This window comes from Cyprinodon variegatus, unplaced genomic scaffold, assembly GCF_000732505.1.
Source record: "Cyprinodon variegatus isolate N-32 unplaced genomic scaffold, C_variegatus-1.0 Scaffold380, whole genome shotgun sequence".
NCBI lineage: Eukaryota > Metazoa > Chordata > Actinopteri > Cyprinodontiformes > Cyprinodontidae > Cyprinodon > Cyprinodon variegatus.
The window spans coordinates 476208-497757 of record NW_015150833.1 but is presented as its reverse complement, the minus strand read 5'-3'; the positions used below and the strand labels follow the sequence as shown (position 1 = coordinate 497757).

The window sequence follows — 21550 nt, the reverse complement described above, 5'->3', positions numbered from 1 at the left end:
GGAGACTTTTTTCCTCTTAATCCCGCCCCCTTTTTCCTTTACCTCCCCTCTCTGAGGCCTCCTCCCTCTGCCTCCCTCCATTTGTTCTCACCATCCCTTCTCTAACAGCCATCCCCCACAGAAGAAACTAAACTTTGGTCGTTGGTTTAACAGGGGCGGAGCTAGATGGGGGGCCATGGCCACCCTTAGCCAATCCTTGGCCACCCCTACCATTTATTTCTCTCTAATACAGATAGTGGCAACAATAATACTCTCAAGTGGAATATTCAAAACTTTAAATTTTTTCATATACTAACAGTTACTTGACAGCAAAAACACTTTGGTTAATAATACACATCAATATACTAACATTAAAGAAGATAAGTACAGAATCCAAGCAGAAATAGATTTTGTGTTTAATGGGGTAAAGAGAAAATGATGTGTCTCTGCAAGTCATTTAGTTTTCAGTAAAATCATAGATACATATCGATTTAAAAAAAAAAACTTTGTGTAGACATTAGTACTTATCAATTTAAATTTTATGCAGAGTAATTACTGATAAAAGCAGCTAAATAAAACTCAAACCTAAAAGAATTTGATCCACTATACCTTTTATCTAGAAACCACAGATGTTTGAATATATTCGCCTATTTGTTAGCAAAGGCAGTATGAAAGTATAGTTTGTCCTTATTTAGAAAATAAGGATGTTTTGCTTGTTAATTTTCCTGTTGGAAAAGTGTAGATTGACCGAGAGGTTTTGGTGCCTATCTACTTTCGGCCACCCCTCAGTGTACATTGCTTATTGCCTGGCCACCCTTATAAAAAATGTTCTCGCTACGCCCCTGGTGTTTAACCTTTACTAGTTATGGTACATCACATTATAAGATAGTTTCTCATCTAAAATGCTTCATACATGCAAAACAATATAAATTTTTTATTTTAAGTAAAAGAGCCATTAACATATTTCCATGTTTATGTTTTAAGCAAAGTAGAAAACACTTTACACAACAAGAGTAACTGAAATGATCTGAAACAATCTTTTTTTTTTTTTTTTTGTCAAAATGCAAATGTCTAATTAACATGAGACACTATCAGGAATAGAAAAATTGCTCCTTGATCTTGGAGGTTTTTTATTTGTCCCAAGTCCCATGTAGCTGAATCAAATGAGGATTGACCTTTTCATGTATACATGCAGTTATTAACTAATTATGTTATTCTGACATGTTGACCATATCTAAGAATTGCAGTACACTGGCCCTCATTTGTGCACACTTGATGCTGCAAAATATCAAAAGCAAATATAGGACATATGAAAATACTTTTTAAATGACAGTGGCTGGTAATGGAAACAACACTATATTAAAGTTGTTTCTACAAATAAAATACAACAAAGAACAAATGACAGTTTTTTTATGACACAGTGACAATTAATGGTACAATTTTATCCCTGAACACAATGCCTGAATTTAACATTTAATCATGTTTTTATATAACACTGGCCTTATGGAAGCAAAAGTGGCAAACATAACAATATAAACAGTACTTTTAGTTTTTAGGCTTGGTAAACATTATAATGTAAAGTGTGTCTTTATTTAAATAAGTCAAATTTTGTATGATCACAAAAGGAAACAACCGACCATGGTTAACAAAACAAATTTGGCATTTCTTTTTGCAAAACAGCATAAATGGAAGCACAGAATGATTTGTTTCCACCTAAAATCAGAGACAAACCAAAAAATGCTATTTGCAACTAACAGAATTAGCCTATCTAGTTGTGACCATCATTATTTTAATTTGATTAGTGTCTTAACTTCATCCAACTCTCGATCTACATTGTTACATTTAGTTAGTTGTCAGAACCTCATTTAAATCCCATATCAAAGAGGTTTCTAGAATTTCCTTCTTTCATCTGAGGAATATTGCAAAAATTAGAAATATCCTGTCCAAATTAGAAATATCCTGTCCAGGGGTGATGCTGAGAAACTAGTCCATGCATTTGTTACTTCAAGGCTGGACTATCATAATTCTTTATTATCAGGAAGTCCACAAACTGTAGTTAAAAGCCTTCAGCTGATCCAAAATGCTGCAGCCAGAGTTCTGATGAAAATGAAAATGAGAGATCATATCTCTCCTATCCTGGCTTCTCTTCATTGGCTTCCTGTTAAATCCAGAATAGAATTTAAAATCCTCCTTCTCACATATAAAGCCTTAAATGGCAAAGCTCAATCTGATATCAGAGATATGATTGTTCCTTATGTTCCTAACAGAGCACTTTGCTCTCAATCAGCAGGTTTACTAGTGGTTCCTAGAATTTCTAAAAATAGAATGGGAGGCAGATCTTTTAGTTATCAGGCTCCTCTCCTGTGGAACCAACTTCCAGTTTTAGTCCGTAAGGCAGACACCCTGTCTACTTTTAAGGCTTTAAACTTTTTATAGTTAGAGTGGCTCAGGTTATCCTGAGCTATCTCTATAGTTATGCAGCTATAGGTTTAGAATTTTGGAGAACATAGGGACCCCCATTTCATCATTCTGCTTCATTCTCTCTCTATTCTCCTATTCTGCAGAATCTGTTAGTTCAATCTCTAACGTTCTGCTCTCTCTGCTTTTCCTCAGAGTAGCTTTGCCTCGTCTGTTCCTGTTTGGCTGTGACGCCATCCTGGAGAGAAACATCAGCTGTGCTGCTTCCATCAACACCTTTGTTTATTGATGCTGGAGATCGGCCTGTTTTCCAGTGTGGTCCTGTTTCTCTCACCGTGACTGGCTGGATGTGCTCTCTTCGTCCTCTGGCATGGGAGCTGGCTCGGAGCTCGTCTGCCTGGCTGTGTGTTTCCTGGACGGGCCGCCTTTTGCAGCTGCTTTTTGTGTCTCTGCTTCTGTCTCCTTGAACCCCAGTCGGCCTCAGCAGATGGCTGCTCACACTGAGCCTGGTTCTGCTGGAGGTTTCTTCCTGTTAAAAGGGAGTTTTTCCTTTCCACTGTCGCTACAAGCATGCTTAGTGTGAGGGATTGTATTTGAGTCAATGAGTCAATGCAATCAACTGGTTTTCCTTAGACAGAAACCTTTGATAAATTTGACTGTATGATCTGGTTGAACTGTAAAGTGCCTTAGGATGACGTGTTGTGAATTTGCCGCTATGTAAATAAACTGAATTGAATTGAACCTTACAAAAGCAAAACTACTTTAACAAAGGTTTACTTAAATGGAGAGTGGAGGATGTTCTTTATCCGGGTGGATCATCAAAATAAGCAGTCCTCCTAATTGTCAACCATTCTGGTGATATGTTGATGTAAGGCTACAAGCTCGTCCCTATTTTCACTTACCGGTGGTGAGTCTGACATAGTGGAAAAAATGCAAATCTACCTTTGGGAAGTACTCTTTTATGAGGGATGCAAACAGCAACTTTAAAACAGAGAGTGCACATGGAGAACTGGGCTCACACACGTTTAATAGGTGTTCCCTCTCCGGAGCGGGTACAGAGTTGTGCATGTGCTTTTTTTTTTTTTTAATGGAGAGGGTGGGTCTTTTCAAAAGTTCACAAAAATCTGAAGTAAAAAGTTAATCTAACAAATAATTCAACTAAAAGAAAAAAAAACTGTTAAATGAAAAATTGTAAAAAAAAACAAAACAAAAAAAACCCCAAAGAATTAAATTGTAAAACACGATGGGCCAATAAAAATATTAATATTGTGGTATTGGGAGTGTGGGCCTAGTGGTTAGCGTAGTGCGCTTGTGCTCTGAGAGGGGTGCAAGTACCCGTTTCAATCTCCAAACCCTCAACCCCACACTGCTCCCCGGGTGCTGCACAATGGCAGGCCACTGCTCCCCAAGGGGATGGGTTAGAATGCAGAGCGTGACTTTCCCCATTGTGGGACCTTAAAGGGGTTTACTTTACATTTACATTTTTAAATATAGTCCATAAAATAACGTACACTAAAATAAAAGTAATTCAGGCAGGGGAACCAGATTTTTAAACTTATGCTTTCATAATATAAACCTTTTAGGACAGGAAGGTTATTCAATATGAGAACTAACAATACTGTGAGCAAGCCAAAAGGACACAGTCCCTCATTAAGTTATTGTAGCTTTTTTTTTTTTTAGAACACTGCAAAGTACTCCCAGAGATAATAGAATCGCAATACCTTGTATAAATATATTTATCTGGGAAAATTACTATTTTTGTATGTTTAATGTTTTGTAACTTTCTTTTACCTGTGTTTAGTTCATTGTTAAGCAAAGAATTACCTTGGATAGGCATGGTGTAACAAATTTTTTGCCTTAATAATTTCTTCTGGAAAGATTTACTTTATATGTAAATTGTAAATTGATGCTAAGACATGCGTGAGAACTTTTTGAACCAGTTTTATTTGAATTTATGACAAATCATACAGACAATATTTAAAGTAAGTCGTTTTATTTTCCAAATATTCAAAGAAAACATCAGTAGTTGCCGACCACAAAAACAGACAATAATGTGTATTAATAAAGCTTTATAAATGTTGCTAAAAAAAAATCAAATAATGAGGCTAAGTTTAGTAAAAAACAACAAAAATACAAAGAAAATAAAATACTTTTTGTCAAAATTACTGTTCTTCTCATAGTCACCTCTTTTATAAGCACATCACTCATGCCACCAGACTAGTACATATTTAGTAGAACTTTCTGCAACTACTTAATTTGGATTGCAAGTGTTAATAGTATTTTACTTTTTTTTTTTTTTATTTGAACAAAACATAAGCATTTGCAGTAAACAAAAAAACATTATTTGCAAAATATATATGAATTAAGCTACAACAAAGTACACAAAAAAAGGAGTAGAAAATGATTGATTACAGCTATACTGGGTGCGTGAAGTTAGTTTGAACAGAAAAAAAAACCAAGGCTAAATTTATAATTTTAACATAGATGGTATGTAAAAATTATTTGTAGCAAGTTAAAAACATGTTACTACAAAGATGTCAGCTTATATCACAACTACAAACTACCCTACCATAAAGAAATTGAAAACAAGCAAATCTTATATAAATCTAGACTGATTAACATTGAACAATAAACCCAGCTATGTTTAAACATAAAACATAATAAGAAAACAGTAAAATTGGAAAACAGCTCAATAATTTGGTTTGCATTAAGCGTGAGTGTTTAATAAGTGGTACTGTTTGAGGAGAAACTGTAGGAGTAACTTGAGGTATAGTCAACACTGCCCCTACGAGATCCACTCCTCGAACCAGCCCTGGAACCAGAGCGAGATCCAGGGTTGGAGACATTATAGGGGCTGCTTATTCCTTTGCTGGAGATAGACGAGGCCTGCAGCATCTTCATTCCATTGCCTTCCTCCACCATGCAGTTATCCATGGCTTCTTTGTAGGAGATCTTCAGCTTAGTCTTAGGACAGGTCAAATTCTTTGGTAGGTTCCGGGATTCCTGCAGCTTCTGTGCCCCTTTACCATCTAGCCAGCCTTTCCGGATGGCCTCTTCAATGCTGATGCGACGCCCTTTGTGAGGTTCTATTAGGCCTCCTGTCAAATACTGAAACTCCATAAACCTCTGGCCTGCCTCATAAGGAAGCCAGGTCTCCTTTACTGCCTCAGCTACAGAAAGCTTCCGTTTGGTTTTCAAATCCTCAAAACCAACATAGGCTTTTTGGGCTGCTTTCAGTTTAGAGGCCATGTTTTCATCTAGGATGCTCTGATGGACTGCATCGTCAAGTGAAAGACGGTCACCAGTTGCAGGGTTGATGATGCCACCTGTGCAGGCCTGAGCCTCCAGCAACCTTTGTGCAGTAATAGTGTCAACAATACCTCTTTTGAGAGCTTCAAGAATAGTTATTTTCTCTAAAGTCTCTGTGTCAAATATGGCTGCTACAGGGCTTTGGTCATCAAACATTCCTGGGGGAGAGACTGTAATTGAGATGCTGTTGAAGCGTTTACGAACAGTAGGGGAAGATGGAGTGGCTTGGGTGGGGCTGCTGCATGTGACCATGTCATCAACACTACTGGTTGAAATAGTCATTTCAGTGCTGCTGGTCCTGCTAGCAATTTTGTCAGCTAACTCAGTCAAAGTTACTGTTCCAGCACGGTACTGATCCAACATCTTTTGGTCAATGAGAGCACGGTCTATGCAGTCCTGAACGTCATACTGGGTTCCAGTTTTTCGGTCCACAATGACCAAACGTGCAGTCCCATCTGATCCAGTGATAGTGATTTCCTCCCACTCACATTCCTGCTCAGAAAGGTCCAGGAATGTTTCATAGTCAATTAGCTCCTTGTGATAGGCCTCCCTGACTGACATCTCAAGCCCTGTGTCTGGATCAACAATTACAACACGCCTTTTGCGTAGCACATTGGTGCGACTTTCCTGAGTTTGCTGAGCCTTTTTCTTGTCTTTGAGGGGCAGGAGTATTAGGCCTGTTTTTGCATCTTTGATGCATCTCTCCTTTAGTTGAAGATAGGTCAAGTTCTCCTTGGTATTAGGGTCAAAAAATCCTTTTGTGTCATCCCCTTCATAAGTTAAAATCTCATTCATTTCCTCATCAAAATATCCTCTTTTATAGGCAACAGAGACATCAATACGGTGGCTCTCAACTGGGTCAATAATTCCACCGCTTGCAATTTGGGCCTCCAGCAGCCGGATTCCATGACCTCTCTCAATAATATCTTTCTCAATAGCCTGGAAGAGGGAGATTGTCTTTCCTGTACCTGGATCTCTGTATCCAGTTACTGCCTTCTCTGCCGACAGGAGCTTATTCTTGAACTCCTTCCCTACAATGCCTCTTTTTGTAGCTTCTTCTACAGTTAGGAAAACATTGTTAACTGGATCTACAACGAAGCCTGATGCAGCTTGAGCTTCCAGAAGCTCTAAAGTGGTTCCTCTCATTAACAATCCTTCCTTCATTGCCTGATACAAAGGCATTATCCTGTCATTGGCCTCATCATAGATACCTGCAATACAGGTGGAGCCATAGAGATAGGACTTTAACTTGTCTTCTATGTCTTTTGTGGTGATTTTACCCTGATTGAGCTTTTCCACATCAGTTTTATCCAGCAGCTCAGATTTAACTAGTTCATCGATAGAGACATCACCACGGAAACCCTTCACTGTCATGGGCTTCTCTGGACCACGAAGCAGGAGCAAACCAGACACCGGTTCAGCCGTACACTTCCTTCTAAGGTCACTATATGTGACCTTCTCTTCATTTGCTGGGTCCAGGTAGGCAGTAGGCCTTTTATTCAAAGCCCTGTATAGATCCTCGTCTATAAGATTCCGATCCAAGGCAAGATCTTTTGGAAGGAACACACTTAGAACAGGGTCTATTATGCCCCCAACAGACTCCTGAGCCTGGAGCAACCGGATTGCAGTTTCTTTGTCAACGTGACCCTTCTTACAGGCCTGTCCCACAGACAGCACCTTGCCGGTATACGGATCTTTAAACCCTATGCTAGCGGCTTCAGCTTTTAACAAAATATCTCTATCTTCTGTATCTACAATCCCTCTTGAACAGGCAGTATCTACAGGCATCCTTTCATTAAAGGCAGGGTCCACGATGTAGCCTGTTGCTGCTTGAGCTTCCAAGAGCATGAGAGCACTCTCTGGGCCAATGAGATTCCTGTGTTTGGCTTCAGTGAATGGCATTTTCCCATGTGAACCTGTCACCATCCCAGCAATAATGCCAGTGCCCTTTAGACTAAGCTGGATGTCCACAGCTACTTCCTCCACTGTCTTTTTACCATTTAGAAGCAGCTCCAGGGTCGCTTTACTGATAATACCACAGTCACAGAGCTGGTGGGCTGTGACTTTGCGGCGTACCCCGTCAAATACAAGCTTTGATGGATCAATCGTCATGACCTTCTCATCTGTTTGGGTATGAATGTTAAGCGTAGCTGGTCTCTGTTTGAGTCTGAGAATCTCTCTCTCCAACTCTTGTCTCTTTTGAGCCAATTCAGATGCCTCCTTTTCTGAGATCATGAGACGACTCTTGTACCTCTCCTCCACAGTATTCAGCTCCCTCATCAACCTCTCAATTTCATTCTTAAGGGACAGCCTCTCTCTGTCAGCCTTGTCTCTGTCTGACTCGCATTGTCTAATCTGGGTTTCTTTAAACTCGTATTGGGTTTTTATAGTGGTGAATTCTTTAAGAACAGAATTTTTTTCATCCTGCAAACGCTGTTTGCTGCGTATCTCTGTTTCTAGAGAGAGTTTGAGTCGAGCAAGCTCTTCTTCTAATCTCTGGTTACGGTTCTTGTCCTGTTCCAGAAGTTTAAGTCTGGAGAGCAAGCTATCTCTCTCCAGCTGTAGCTCACTGTATTTACTTTCGGACACATGCACCAACTGGGAGGTCTGTGAAAAAATAAGAAAAGAGAGCATTATAATGTAAATAATTTGTATATACACATACATACATACATATATATATAAGAATATGTTGCACATTATTTTTACATGTTACTAGACAGTTCAAGTTATGTTTAAATATCTGTGAATGTATTGAAATAAAACACACATCCAACCATACATGAAGAAAGATTTGTGAGTAAGGAAAAATTGTGCTCAATTAAAAAGACACTAACTCACTTATAATAGTTATACACAGCATCAAAGTACCACAAAATCAGAATCAATCACAGAGCATAACATGAGAGCAAAACATGCAAGCAGAAAAGTAATCAATTAGTTTTATGAGTATATGATCCTTCAATGTGGTTGAAAATACCTCAATTGACTGCTTTTGGAATTTTTCTATTTCCATTTTAAGCTTTTCTCTCTCCTTGGTCAGGTCACTGATGAGAAACTGGAGCTCTGATGTCCTCTTGGAGCTAGTCTGAAGCTGGACATGCAAGGCTGATATCTGAGTGGCACTTTCTGCATCGATAGCATCTTTGCTATTTTTCAGTTCATCTCTCTCCTGTCGTACTGCCCTCAGCTCTTCCTCCACCCTCAGTCTCTCTTTGGTCAGGTTCTGTGTAAGAGTTTTCAGCTTTTCTATCTCAGTGTTGAAGTCATTGAGCTGGCGACTCTTCTCTTCGATTGTCTTATACAGGCTTTCATTGCGCTGGTTGAGCTCATGAACTCGCACCTGCTCTTGCTGGAGTTTTTGTTTCAGTGTTTTGAGCTCATTTGTCACAGCTGCCAGTTCTTCCTTAGTGGCTTTATGATCCCTTAGGCTCTTGTCCAGTTGCTCCTGGAGAGCCTTCATATCCTGCTCATACTTCCTCCCAGTGTTTGTGACCTCTATCTGAACTGATTTCAGCGAGTTAATTGTGGTGGTATGCTCTCTGCACGTTCGTGTCATCCTCTCCAACTCTGATTCCATCCGCTTTCTACGGGTAAATTCCTCTTGTGTTGCCTTTTTTTGCTTTTCCATCTCAGCTTCCATCTCATCCAGAGAACACTGCAGTTCCCTGATACGGCTCTGGAGCCTAGCAGTACTCTGTTCAGCCTTGGCTTTCTCACTGGTCTGCTTTTCAAGCTCCACTCTGGTGATGTGGATCTCCTGTTCAGTCACTTTGAGCTTGTTAATTGTCTCAAGGTAAGAGTTGCTCTTTGACCTCAGTTCTGCCTCGGCTTGCTTCAGGTGATTGATTTCCAGTTCCAGAGCTCTTCTCTTTTTGCCCTCTTCCTCCAGGTTAAATGTTAGCACACTGATTTTCCTGGACTTTTCCTGATTTTCTTTTTTGGATTCCTTCAATTGCAGCTCATCTTCTTCTCTCTGCTGTTTGATAGTTCTCAACTGCTGTTCCAGCTCGGTACGAATCCTCGTCTCTTGAGTCACTGAGGCCATCTGCTGGCTGGCCTCCTGTTCTGCCTTGCTCTTCTGCATTTCTATAAGGGCAATGGATTGTCTCTGTCTTCTGAGCTCTTCTTCCAGATCTCTTTTCTCGGCAGTAAGCCGGTCTACTTGCAGCCTTAACTCTGCTGCATCTTCATCCCTCTGCTGGGACACTTTCTGAATGGTGGTCTTGGTGATGTGGATCTGTGTCTCATATGTCTGTTTGAGCTGACTTATCTCCTGGGTGCACTGTGTTCTTACCTTTGATATATCTGACTCTGCATTTCGCCGGCGTGTAGCTTCCTCCTCTAGCTGCATCTTCAGTCTTTCAATTTCACGTTCTTTGTCCTTCACCGACTTCTCTAGATCTATCTTTATCCAGCTAACCTCCTCCAGTTCTTTCTGCCTGCGACGGACTGCTGCCTCATACTCCTCCTGCTGGCTTGAGTAGCGCTCTTCCGCAAGCCGTCTTTTCCTCTTTTCCTCTTCAAGCTGATATTTAAGACGGGTCAGTTCCTCGTTAAGATGTTGAATCTGGCCCTGTGTGCTATCAAGGCTCTCTTTAGCAGCATTGACTTGCATTACTGTAGTTCTCTTCACTTCTTGCACTGATATGAGTTCATTTTTACACTGACTGAGTTCCAGCTTGTAGTTGGCCAAGGTATCCTCAAGAGACCTATTTTTTTGTTTTTGATCTTGCAGTTCATCCTGGAGACGCCTCAGGTCCTCCTCTAACATCTCAATCCGGGTGTTTCTTAACTGAGAACACATTAAGCAGTAAGAACACAGTGAGATGTTTTCAAACATATTTGATCAGTTACAGTTACATTAACTTAAGTGAATCAGATGCTAACCTTCAGCTCTTCCATGTTTTTCAGCAAGTCACCCAGGAACTTGTAATAATCGCTGGAGCGGGTAAGCAGCTCGATGTAATGTTCCTGAAGTTCACCAGCCTGGGGATGGTGATTAGATTAAAATTACTACTGTTCAGTGCAGAACAATACTCATTTTCACAAATTTCTTAATAACTTGATTTTTCGTTTGGGAACAGACTTGATTTAGTACACAAGGTCTTTAAAACATAGCGACAGTTATCTATATTATTAAAAATCATCACAGAATAAATAGGAAAAAAATAGCATATGATTATTTTAAAGATGTTGATGATTACCTCTTTTCTGACATAAGAGGCTGGAGACTGGAGCAATGTTCTCTTGATTGGGACATTAAGCAAAGTTTCCAGACCTGAACTGTAAGAAGCAAGCTGCAGCTCATAATCCTGAAAACACCAAAGGAAATGTTATATACATCATACTTGTTAAGGACTTTTTCATCTAGATACATTTTGAGATGGAGCTAATGGATTACCTTTATGGAAGTAGCACAATTGTCAGCATTTCTCTGAACATCCTCAACTTTCTCCTTCTTGGCTTTGATCTCATTATGAAGAGCCTAGTTAAAAAGAACAACAAAAATTAAAAACATTCCATATAATTTCCCAGATTTTTAATACATATCTTTCTTCATTAGATGTGGAGGTTTGTGATTTTTTTAAAGAATTCTTTAGACTTTATATTCTATACCAGGGTTCTGCAAACTTTAAAACCCAAAGATCTGTTTTGCCCCAAGCCTGGCTGATTAAAAGTTGTTAAGATCCGCAAATATTGAAGCTTTGTAAATTGATTAGGACCTTATAACTAAAACAAAAGTTATTATTATTTTATTATTCCTTTAATTATTTATTCCATTTATAAACAACTAAGAGTCTGTTGTATTTCAGCTTTTAACAAGGAAAATTGTGAAAAGTTTCATTAGGATGAATTTTTTTCTGTAGGATATTATTCATTGTACAAAGAAATTCCACATAACGTCCAACCTAACAATAAAAAATTCATTTCAATGTCATTCTGTTGTGAAAATTCAATCAAAACCCAATCAAATTTCTAAGACAGGTATGCCTCATTCTACAACATTAGTTGTTGCTTTTCATTTTAGGCCACTATTAAGAACCATTGCATTCTAAAAAAAACATTTGCAGCTACAGATTGTAGACCCCTGTTACATAAAAAAGTATATTTTAAATGCTCTAGATTAAAATGAGCATACTGATCTAAAGCTTTGTACACAAATGATCACTAATGCTTGACAGAATCAACATATTCAAAAGTCCTTGACCTGTTTATACCTCAGTCAAGATGGATCTGTGATTTATTTCTCCTTCTATTGGCATTTTAAACTCAACAGAAGGTTGTACTAGTTGTACTGTAGTTATACAAATTGGTTGAATTGTAAAGTGCCTTGAGATGAATGTGTTGTGAATTGCCCCTATATAAATAAACTGGATTGAATTGAAATAAACCTTACTATTTGTCATTAAAATTAAGTATGAGTAAGAATAGCTGTGGACAAAAGCACCTTTTCTTACTGAGTGTGCAATAACTGAGAATATAGCTGTAGGCTGTGGCTATCTTGATTTAGTCAGTAGGAAATACAAATTAAGAGCACAAAAAATAGTATATTGCCTTATCAAATCAAATAATCAGACGGAATTACAGCTAAATAGCCTAAAATACCTCCTTTCACCTAAGCTTTTTTTAACCCAAAAAACAAAAACAGGAAACATTTCCTTTTAAAGTTTGTAATGATAAAAACAAATTTGTGAAAATATGGAAACGCATGCCTTTTGTTGGTTAAGATAGTCATTCAACATCTGGATATCAGTGAACTTGGCCGTTTGAAGGGTGTCCTGGCGTTTCCTGGTATTGTCTATCCAATGCTCCATGGAATTTCTGTCCTGCTGATATTGTGTTAACTGCTCCTTTTGTTTGTCCAGGTCCAGCATTCTGAAGCAGGAAGAGGAAGAGATTCTTTAGTGCTTTACCAGCAGTAACATTACATAAATGTAAGCACTGTACCTTACAATACCTGCTATCGATCTGGTTTTGAATGCGGCGCCAGCGGTCGCTCAGCTGGCCTACCAGTTCAGAGTACTTGGACAAATCCACATCACATCTGTGGAAAGACTCGGAAATCTGCGTGTTACAGTGCACTGCTTCAGCCATGTTGGACTCCATGGAAGTCAGCAGGTCCCGTCTCTGTTCAAGTTCGAGCTTCATGTTCTATAACGAAGATTCACACAATAAGTGCATTTGTGCTTCGTAGATTTTACAACTTAAACAGAAAATAAAAATGTTTGTATTTTTTGTGGTAATTGGCAATAAGCTTTTGAACTTATAATTGGCAAACTTAAATTTAAACCTTTATCAGTTTTAATTTATTATGATTTTACTTTTACTGTTAACAATTGATATTATTATATTCAGACTTCAATGTAATATTAGCTAATTTAATAACTAATGATTTAAAAAAAGTCCCAAACCATTATTAGGTAGTAAGAGGGGTAAAAATAGTATACTGCTTTTAATATATGACAATTTACCTTTAAGGTTAAGAGATGAAATTGTTATACTAATGATGAAAAGCAAGAATTTATTGTCATTTTTAGAAAACTAAATCCTATATGTCTAAAGAAATTCATATATATATATATATATATATATATATATATATATATATATATATATATATATATATATATATATATATATATATACATAATTTAAAAAAATAATCTAATTCATGAGAATAACAATTTCTTGAAAAAGCCATTTCATACCCTTAGAGCACTCCGGTGGTTTTCCAGTTCTTGAGGGTCTGTGGAACTGGTCTCCTTCTCTGTCAGTCTGGCCTCATGAACTTTAATAATATCCTCAGCTTGGAGAAGGCTTTGGAGTAAAGCCTTTAGTGCAGTCAATCTGTACATTAAATCAGCAGGTAAAGAGATTAACCAAATTTTAGTTTCAGATTATAATTGTTTTCATTTTCGCATGATAAAACAAGAACACACACCTCTGAATGTAGATTGAGTAGAGATGCTGTAAGCCGCCCAATTTTTGGTTGATTATTTCCAGTTCTGAGCGGAGGAACTTGGCCTGCTCTGAGTCTGCAGGAACCCCCTTTAGCTGCTTTGTAATCATTTCTCTTAGGTGCATATACTCATTGTAAATTGACTCTAGATCTTGGTGTGCACCCTGGAAATCAACATAAATCAATATGTATTTATATTTGTATTTAAAACTCTTTCAAACATTCTTTGGTCAGTCCTATAAATGTGATTTAAATAAAAAAAAGTAGAATACCTCAAGATTCTGAATGTGCACTGAGCACTGGTGCACACCGTTTTCCCCCAGAGGAACATGGAGATGGTCAGTGATGCTGGATTCAGCTATTTCCAGCCTGCGACGTATTTCTTGCAGATTGGTGAGCAATGATAGGCTGATGACAGTGGTGGTTTTGGTTGTTTGTTTGGTGGGGACTTGGTCTTCTGGCTTTGGGGCTTCAGGCTTCCCTTTTTCACCGTCTGTAGTGCAGGAGTTCAGAATTATAAATTAATAAAAGAGAAACTAAATAAAACTGATTTCAGTCTTATACTGAATTAATACATAAAAACAAACAGATGTGCTTTAAGTTGGGATCTCAAGGTTAATTAAGTTATTATTTTAAAAATAAAAAAGTTCCCCCCACAAGGTTCCGTAACTTATCAAAACAAGATAAACAAAATGCATGCTTACGGTTGTTGGTTAGCTGAATGATCAGTGTATCATAGTGCTCTTGAGCCTTGTCAAAGTGGCCCTGAATGGTTTTCTTATCCTCTTCCCCAAACAAATCAGAACCCTGGCTTGTTCGGAGGAACTCCTGGTAATGAGTCTCCAGTCTTTTGATGATGCTGCGGTACTCCTCAGGACGCATCTTCGACAGCTAAAAGATAAAACGGTGGGTTAGACTGAATGTAAAACATTTGAGCTATACAGCTAAAACAAAAACACTAAAAATACATTTGAATTCAGGTTTCATTCATTTTAAGGATTCCTCTGTGACGTCTTACCATGCTAAGGGTGAGGGAATTAATGTAGTTGACATCTTTGAGGCAGTACTGCCAGGCGATGAGACTCTTGATGTTGATGAAGAGCTGATTCCAAAGGGCCATGATGGCCTCGTAATACTGCTCATTTCTGCCAACAATATACACAGTCATTCATTGTACGTAATATAAACAACACTATATACCAGAACTTCTTAATCTGACAAAGCAAGAGAGCCTCAAAAGTTTGGTTCGAGCGAATATGAAGAATTAGTAAGATAAATCAACTGACTTCTGCTCCTTGGGCAGACGTGTGTTAGGTTTTAGGAACAGTTAAACATCTGGATTACTTAATTGACAAAGACACAACGAATTGGAGATTCCAAGGAGACCACTGCTTTGTACAGAACTTTAAAACAACCAACTCTTACTTCGAAGCAACTCCGATGCTAAGTGGATTTGGAGGTGGGATAACCAGGCACACTGAGGGAATCTGCATGTCCAGACCTCCAGGTCCTGTCACAAGCCATTTGGAGCGCTGAGAATTGTCTTTCAGAATACCCTCGTTCCCTTTCAATATACCTTTCTGAAAATATTCAAATAAAACACACACAAAAATAAAAAAACATGAGCACAGCTATATATACTTAACTGCTGTTACTGAGTATGTGAGCGATGGGGCTGGAAAACGAAAATTTCCCACCTGGTCCTGCTTAAAGTCACACAAGGCTTCAACCATGATGGGGCTGGTGGATTTCTCCTCAGGGTTTCGAGGCTTAAGTCTGACGATGGACTTTGACTTGCTGACCAGACTGTGGACATGCCTCTTATTCTCCATGATCCGATCTTTCTCTTTCTGCAATGCAAAGTAGAAATTTTAACTTGGCTTCTTTACTCATCAACTTTGAGAGAAGAAAATCAGACCATGCTTGAAACTCCATCAGATAAATTCAGACTGCCTACAAAACACCAAATGCTGATATTAAATGCTTTATATCAAAAAGCTTTTTTTAATAAGCTAAATAGGCATACAAAATGCTAGAGAATACATATTTACCTCCAGATTTTTCAGAAGTTCCATTAGGTTCTCTAGACTAGTGTTCTTGTCACATATGAATTTGGTCCTGATGGTCTCATGTTGCTTCTGAAGCTTTGCATTGATTTCATTTGCCTCCTTAAAGAACTGAAAATTGACACACAAAAAAAGTTATTTTATGTGAAAATATACGGGGTAAGATTTTCATCCAAACAACACAAACATCTGAAGCCATACTTGGCTGTAAGCAGCGTTCTCCTTCAGATGAACTTGGATACATTTTGTGATCTGAAGAAGCCAGCTCCACTGTGTCTGCAGGGTGTCCATGTAGGCCTGTGGGGTGCAAAAAATTATTCATGCAAAACTCAAAATATTACAGATGTTTTGAGATATAGTATAGAATCAAACAAATGCTAAAAAAAAAAAGGAGTCAATCTTACTTCAATCTTATCTGAGGCAGGATGGTTATTGCTCAGGAGACCAGATGTTTTCTGTTTCAGCTTGTTTAACTCCTTCTCCTTCTCCTCCAAGTCCCTCATTAGCTTCTGTTAGATAAACAGGGAGAAAGAATCCAAACAGTTAAACTAATAAAATACTATAAAACACAGGAAACCAATTTATAACTAATTTAAAAAAAAGAACTCAGGGATTCTTACAGAGTAGCTCTCCTGCTTCTTGGGGATATAGCTGTCGATGTTTTTGTCTCCCCAGTCAAACACCAGCTCCTCCTCCTCTTTTTCATTCACCCACATGATGGCTCGAGAGACTTCGTCAATGATGAACTGAAGTTCAGTAAGTTGACTCTTGCGATTGTTGGACATTTTCTTTAAGAGAAAAATGAGAACTTTACTAATAGACATAAAAAAAAAAGAAAAAAGAAAAAGCTTAACATGATGCTAATTCTGCTAGAACAGTCATGCTCTACCTGTAGGCTGTCCATTTCTTGTTCCAGGATGGTAAGGTGGTACTTATCGCCTATTGCCTTCTGGAAAGCAGTTCAAATTTTTGCTCAGGTTTGAGTTGCAAACATCACAGAGAAACGTACGTAACACACTTTTTTGGTTTAACCAGTTTAAAACATTTTAATAAGCTGTTAGAGATTGTGCTTGGATGAGGGAGTTTTACTTTAGCTGTATATACGTCCATGGAAGGCTAACTGGCCAAAAGAAGGCACATTTCTTTTCTCTTGCTTATAAAAAAACACGTCTAGTTATCAAAATATTTATATTACCAAGAATGAAAACCCCAGTCAGTCTGAGCATAACTTATCACTTGAGCTGAGATCCCAAGTAACAAGCAGCATGTTTGTTAAGCAGCCGCCTCAAGCCTCTACCAGAGAACACTGAGCCAATTAATCTGAGATAATAGCTTCTATTCTGTCCTCTAAAAAAGCATAATGGTAAAATGATCAATATTGTAAGAAAAATAATTAACTACTTTTACTTATTCTTTCTTATTTACTTCAAAAGGACTAAATAATGGTATTACAGCTTTGATATGTGATATATTGCCTTATTTTAGCCACTGAGGCTTTTTTACTTCTTTTACGAAGCCATCCCTAATTAACAGAAAGAATGTAAAGTAATGTAAAGTGATCAAAACAGGGTTAAAAAGTAGATAAATATACTTACCAGTTCGTCTCTGGCACGTGTTACTTCTGTGCTTCTTTGGATAGAGCTGTGGAATCTATTGTGGGCAACAATTTGCTCTCCTATGGCGTGGGAGTCGTCTCCAAATGGTGTTGTCTCAATAATCCGCTATCAGATTGAAAAACAAAACAAAACAATGCTGTCAATAGTGATTTGCTTTTCCTTCTCAAATTATTTGGACAAGAGATAATTTCCGTGAGAATAGTTAATTTCCGTGAGAATAGTAGGCCTAGAGTTGGGGTAGGTTTGTATGAATACCATTATTCTCATCGAGGATTTCATATTATTGAATCTTAAAATTTTTTTTAAATATATTTATATATATATATTTTTTTTTTTTTACAATTTTGGTTTGCTTGCTCTGTCAGCTAACTGCATGTTTTAGAGTCTCTATAGTTCAGTTAACAATTAATCGACTACTAAATTAGTTGACCATTATTTCAATAATCGATTAATCACGAATAATCCCATTAATTGTTTCAGCCCTAATTCAGATTCTTCTGTAGTCTCTGGATATCACTTTTTACCCAATTGTCTTCTCCAATTTTGGTTAGTCTGTTTTTCTTTACTTATTCCATTATATTCTACCACAAACACCCCTTTCCTTTCTCTTGATCCCTCTTTGGTACTTAGCCCTTACGAATCAAGCACAGCAGATAACTCTTGGCACTTTCACTTAGTCTAAACCCAGATTATTTGTTCCAGAAAGCTAAATTTAATGGTTAGCTCTGGAAAGGCTAAGATCAAAGTGGACTGCTGTGTGTACATTGTTTTTTTTTTGTTTTTTTATTATACAGTACCATATTTTTATTCACACAGTAAATTGGAGATCTAAAACAGTAAGTCACCAATTATATTCCGGTGTGGGGAAAATGCTGAGATCAAAACCTGTCAAGTATTTCTACTTAGAAGAAGAATCAGATAAAAGTGACGGCAGTGTAAAGTAAATTTTTATTTTATCTAAAAATAGATTTTCCTAAAATGTTTAAACACAACATTCTCTGTACAGAATATCCCACTAAATAAGTCTTGATAATATAACTTTAACATGTTCACTACAAAAACAATCAAGAAATAAGTAAAAATGTCTGAAATTCAGTGTATCTAGCCTCAATTTGTGTAGGTAAATGAGATAATTTGCCAATGGAATGAGCATTTCTACTCTTAAACTAAGATAATTAGATAATATGCACTTGAAATAAGACAATACAATTGTTTTTTCTTATTTTAAATGTAAATTGTCTGGTTTGATTGGCATTTACCTCCTCAGTGCAAGACAAAAAACACTTACTTTAAGAAAAAATAACCTTACAAAGATTTACATTTTTTGCAGTGTTGCTGATTGGAGTTTCTTAGATGTGTATTTATACAAATAAAGGGGAACTTATCAGTGCAGGTCAAACCGAATACTAGCACTTTGATGCTTCTTCTTTTACCTTTTTTACCCTCTAGGTGTCAGCAAACTATCATTCATTTATTTAAAGCAGGAAACTATTTCAACAATGCCCTCCTTGTACACAGCCCTCAGCTTTGATAGGAGTTCATCCAGCAAACAACCTTAGCCCGTCCCTGTTCTGTTCTCTGCCTTTTTTTTCACCCTTCCCTCTCAAGGTTTTTGTTCCCTAACCACTCCCTTTTTCCTTTGTGAATACATGCCCAAAGCAAGACAAGCCCAACTTTTAACAACAAAGACAACTTGTGGAATGTGAAATATCAGCGATGTTACCCTCCGACAACAACGAACAGTGCATCTGAAAAGCTATTTGTCTGCTGTGAACTACAGGAATACAGGCTAAAAAAAACCAACAAAAAATCAAAAAAAACAAAACATGTTAGATATCTGGTTAGGGGAGGAATGCGTGTGGTTAGATTCAGAGGGGTGAGGCGGTAAGTGGTGACAGAATGACAGGGTGTGTTGTTGAGAAGGTGGAGCAACGACGAGTACGAGAACAGAGAGGCGTTTTCCCATGAGCATACTACAGGTCAAATAGGTCACCCTGGTTCTTACGAACTGACTCAGAGGACAGTGCAACATATCACACTTCTACACTCCCCCTTTCTCCTCTACTTCCATGACTCCTTTATTTTCAGCACTGTTTTTATCAAAGATCTTTATGAGCTTTCTGGTAAAACAGAACTCTCCTTTTTTCTCTCTCTGCTCCTTTGTTTCAGCCCATCAGGATCTCTTAGCCTCTTTCATTCATGGATCAGGTTTTGGCAGCGAGTCGAGATGGTTTCAGTTACCGTAGGGTTGGATAGGTGACAGGGGAACTTTATCACTCTGCCTTAGACTCCAGAAACAAAAACTATTTAAACTTGTTTTCTGGCTTTTTATTCACATGTCCTAGAAGGGCATTTGTATTTATCCACCATGGATTTATAATATAAGAACTGATTTTTCCAGTAAAAAAAATAGAAGCTATTTTTTGCATCCTTTAGAAATTGTCAACAAATGTTTAAAAAAAATAATAATAAGGTAAACTTTCACACTGAGGAACTCACCTTCTGCTGGTTAATCCAGCTGATGGCGTCATTGAACAACCTCCCACCATCACTGCCAACACTGCCTCTGTTACCCTTCATAGTCCCATATCCGGCCATTTTCTGTTTGATGGAGTTAAACCTATGTTGCAGCATTTCACATCTGTGGATATGTAAAATGTTATCAGATACAGATCAGAAAATCTTTGAATCTTATCTAAAAACTATAGATAATGTGTTTGATCTTACTCTCTTGGAGCATCAGACGGTATACGCATCTCCATCAGATCTCTGCAAATAATATTCAGCCTTTGAAGGCTTTCTCCAGCCATTAGTATGAATCTCTCTGCGTCAATCATTGAACCTCCCTAAAAGAAAATCATACAATGTCTATTTCTCTGCAAAAATGATGTTCCTAAAATGCTAGATCTTTCTGATTCTAACAATTTATTAGATTAAACAGTCATCTTCTGTTTAGATCTCTTTGGAAAAACATAGCTTTAACAAGTAGAGCTTTACATCATTTCAGTTCTGTAGAGAGTATATGTGTTATACTTACAGAGGTCAGAATAATATTAGCCTTCTCCAAATACTCATGACTTTGGCCTACCAGCATACTAGCTTTTTGCTGAAGCACCATCGGGCTGAACGTAGGAAGAAAGACAACAGACTGCTATAAGTCAAATAAATTAATTAAAAATGTGCTTAAAATATAGTCAACAAGTTGCTAAACTCCATCTAGCCTCAAACAAATCAAAAACCATTGGGGTCAAAGTAAAAAAAAAAAAAAGATAAGTAAAATAAGTTGACACACTTGCATAGATAAAGACCATTGCATGGTTTTATGTATATGTTTATATATTGCAGCCTAAATAAGGTTTTTATTGTGCCTATATTTAAAGAAAAATCAATAATTAAATCAGTTAATAAAAATAAAAAAGCTTTCACATAAGCTGACATCATTGTTAGTGACGGCGTTGGGAAGACATTCAAAGTGGGTGTGTTTAACTATTACTTTTGTTTTCTGATTGTGCAACATTTTAAGAAAATGCAATAAAATTACACCTTTATGTGTGTTTACTTACAGAAACAACTGCAAATAAAATGGACATAATTATCCAAACATGGATATTATAATTTTATTAGAATTCATTGAACCTATTTGTACTAAAACTAGTTTTAGACGTTTTGCATCACAGCCTCTTTAAGGTAAAATGTGTGAAGAAGTTAGGAACTTTATTACCAAGCGTCCTATAACAGGATATTGTGTGTGGGGCCCTTACCTTACTGCACCAGGTCCGAGGGTCCCTTGGGCCACCTTTATGGTGCCACCGCCTCCGCCGTACATGGAAGACTTGGTGTGGGTCTGGTAGGAGTATCCTGGCTCCATTTGCTGGAACTCTGCCTGGTAGCCGTTTCCAGTCATGAACACGTCGTTTCTGTAAGAATTCAAGTCGGTGCGGGAGTTATTCCTCGGCCCCATAGAGGCCAGTCTAGGGTCAGAGCCATAATGACTCATTTTGTCCCGAGTTGTTGTTGCTTTTTTCCCTGCTTTAATATATATATATCTGTATATATTTGTTGTTGTTGCTTCTTTTCCTTATTGTTTCTGCTCTTGCTGTCCGGACAGCGGACCCACTGCGCGCTTTTCTCCGCCCCGTCTCCTGCCCTGTTGCGCAGATAATGCCGCTCTGTGAATAGACGGAAATAAGCTGCTTTTT

The 21550-nt window shown here is 37.8% G+C and overlaps 1 protein-coding gene across 1 annotated transcript; it reads right to left on the bottom strand.

The window, feature by feature from the left end:
• Positions 1-4682: 4682 nt before the first annotated feature.
• dsp (desmoplakin) lies at positions 4683-20469 on the bottom strand. Its single transcript, XM_015386898.1, has 23 exons — positions 20389-20469; positions 20079-20197; positions 19851-19992; positions 17331-17456; positions 16625-16684; positions 16356-16523; positions 16140-16244; positions 15937-16032; positions 15721-15846; positions 15367-15519; positions 15095-15249; positions 14688-14814; positions 14374-14560; positions 13942-14162; positions 13652-13833; positions 13419-13557; positions 12668-12861; positions 12423-12585; positions 11111-11194; positions 10914-11021; positions 10597-10695; positions 10004-10501; positions 4683-8313 (listed from the first exon to the last, which is right to left on the bottom strand). Exons 1-23 carry the CDS (start codon positions 20467-20469, stop codon positions 5119-5121), a joined length of 6528 nt encoding a protein of 2175 aa, XP_015242384.1. The 3' UTR covers positions 4683-5118.
• Between the last annotated feature and the right edge of the window lie 1081 nt (positions 20470-21550).

Bases quoted from the DNA above. Each gene is read 5' to 3' on its own strand.
- dsp (XM_015386898.1), bottom strand. From the start codon at position 20,469: ATGGTGCTTCAGCAAAAAGCTAGTATGCTGGTAGGCCAAAGTCATGAG. The intron at 16,685-17,330 runs GTAAGTATATTT...ACTGCTTTCCAG, and splicing joins CACGTGCCAGAGACGAACTG to AAGGCAATAGGCGATAAGTA. The intron at 13,558-13,651 runs GTGTGTGTTCTT...TTTAATGTACAG, and splicing joins TACTCAATCTACATTCAGAG to ATTGACTGCACTAAAGGCTT.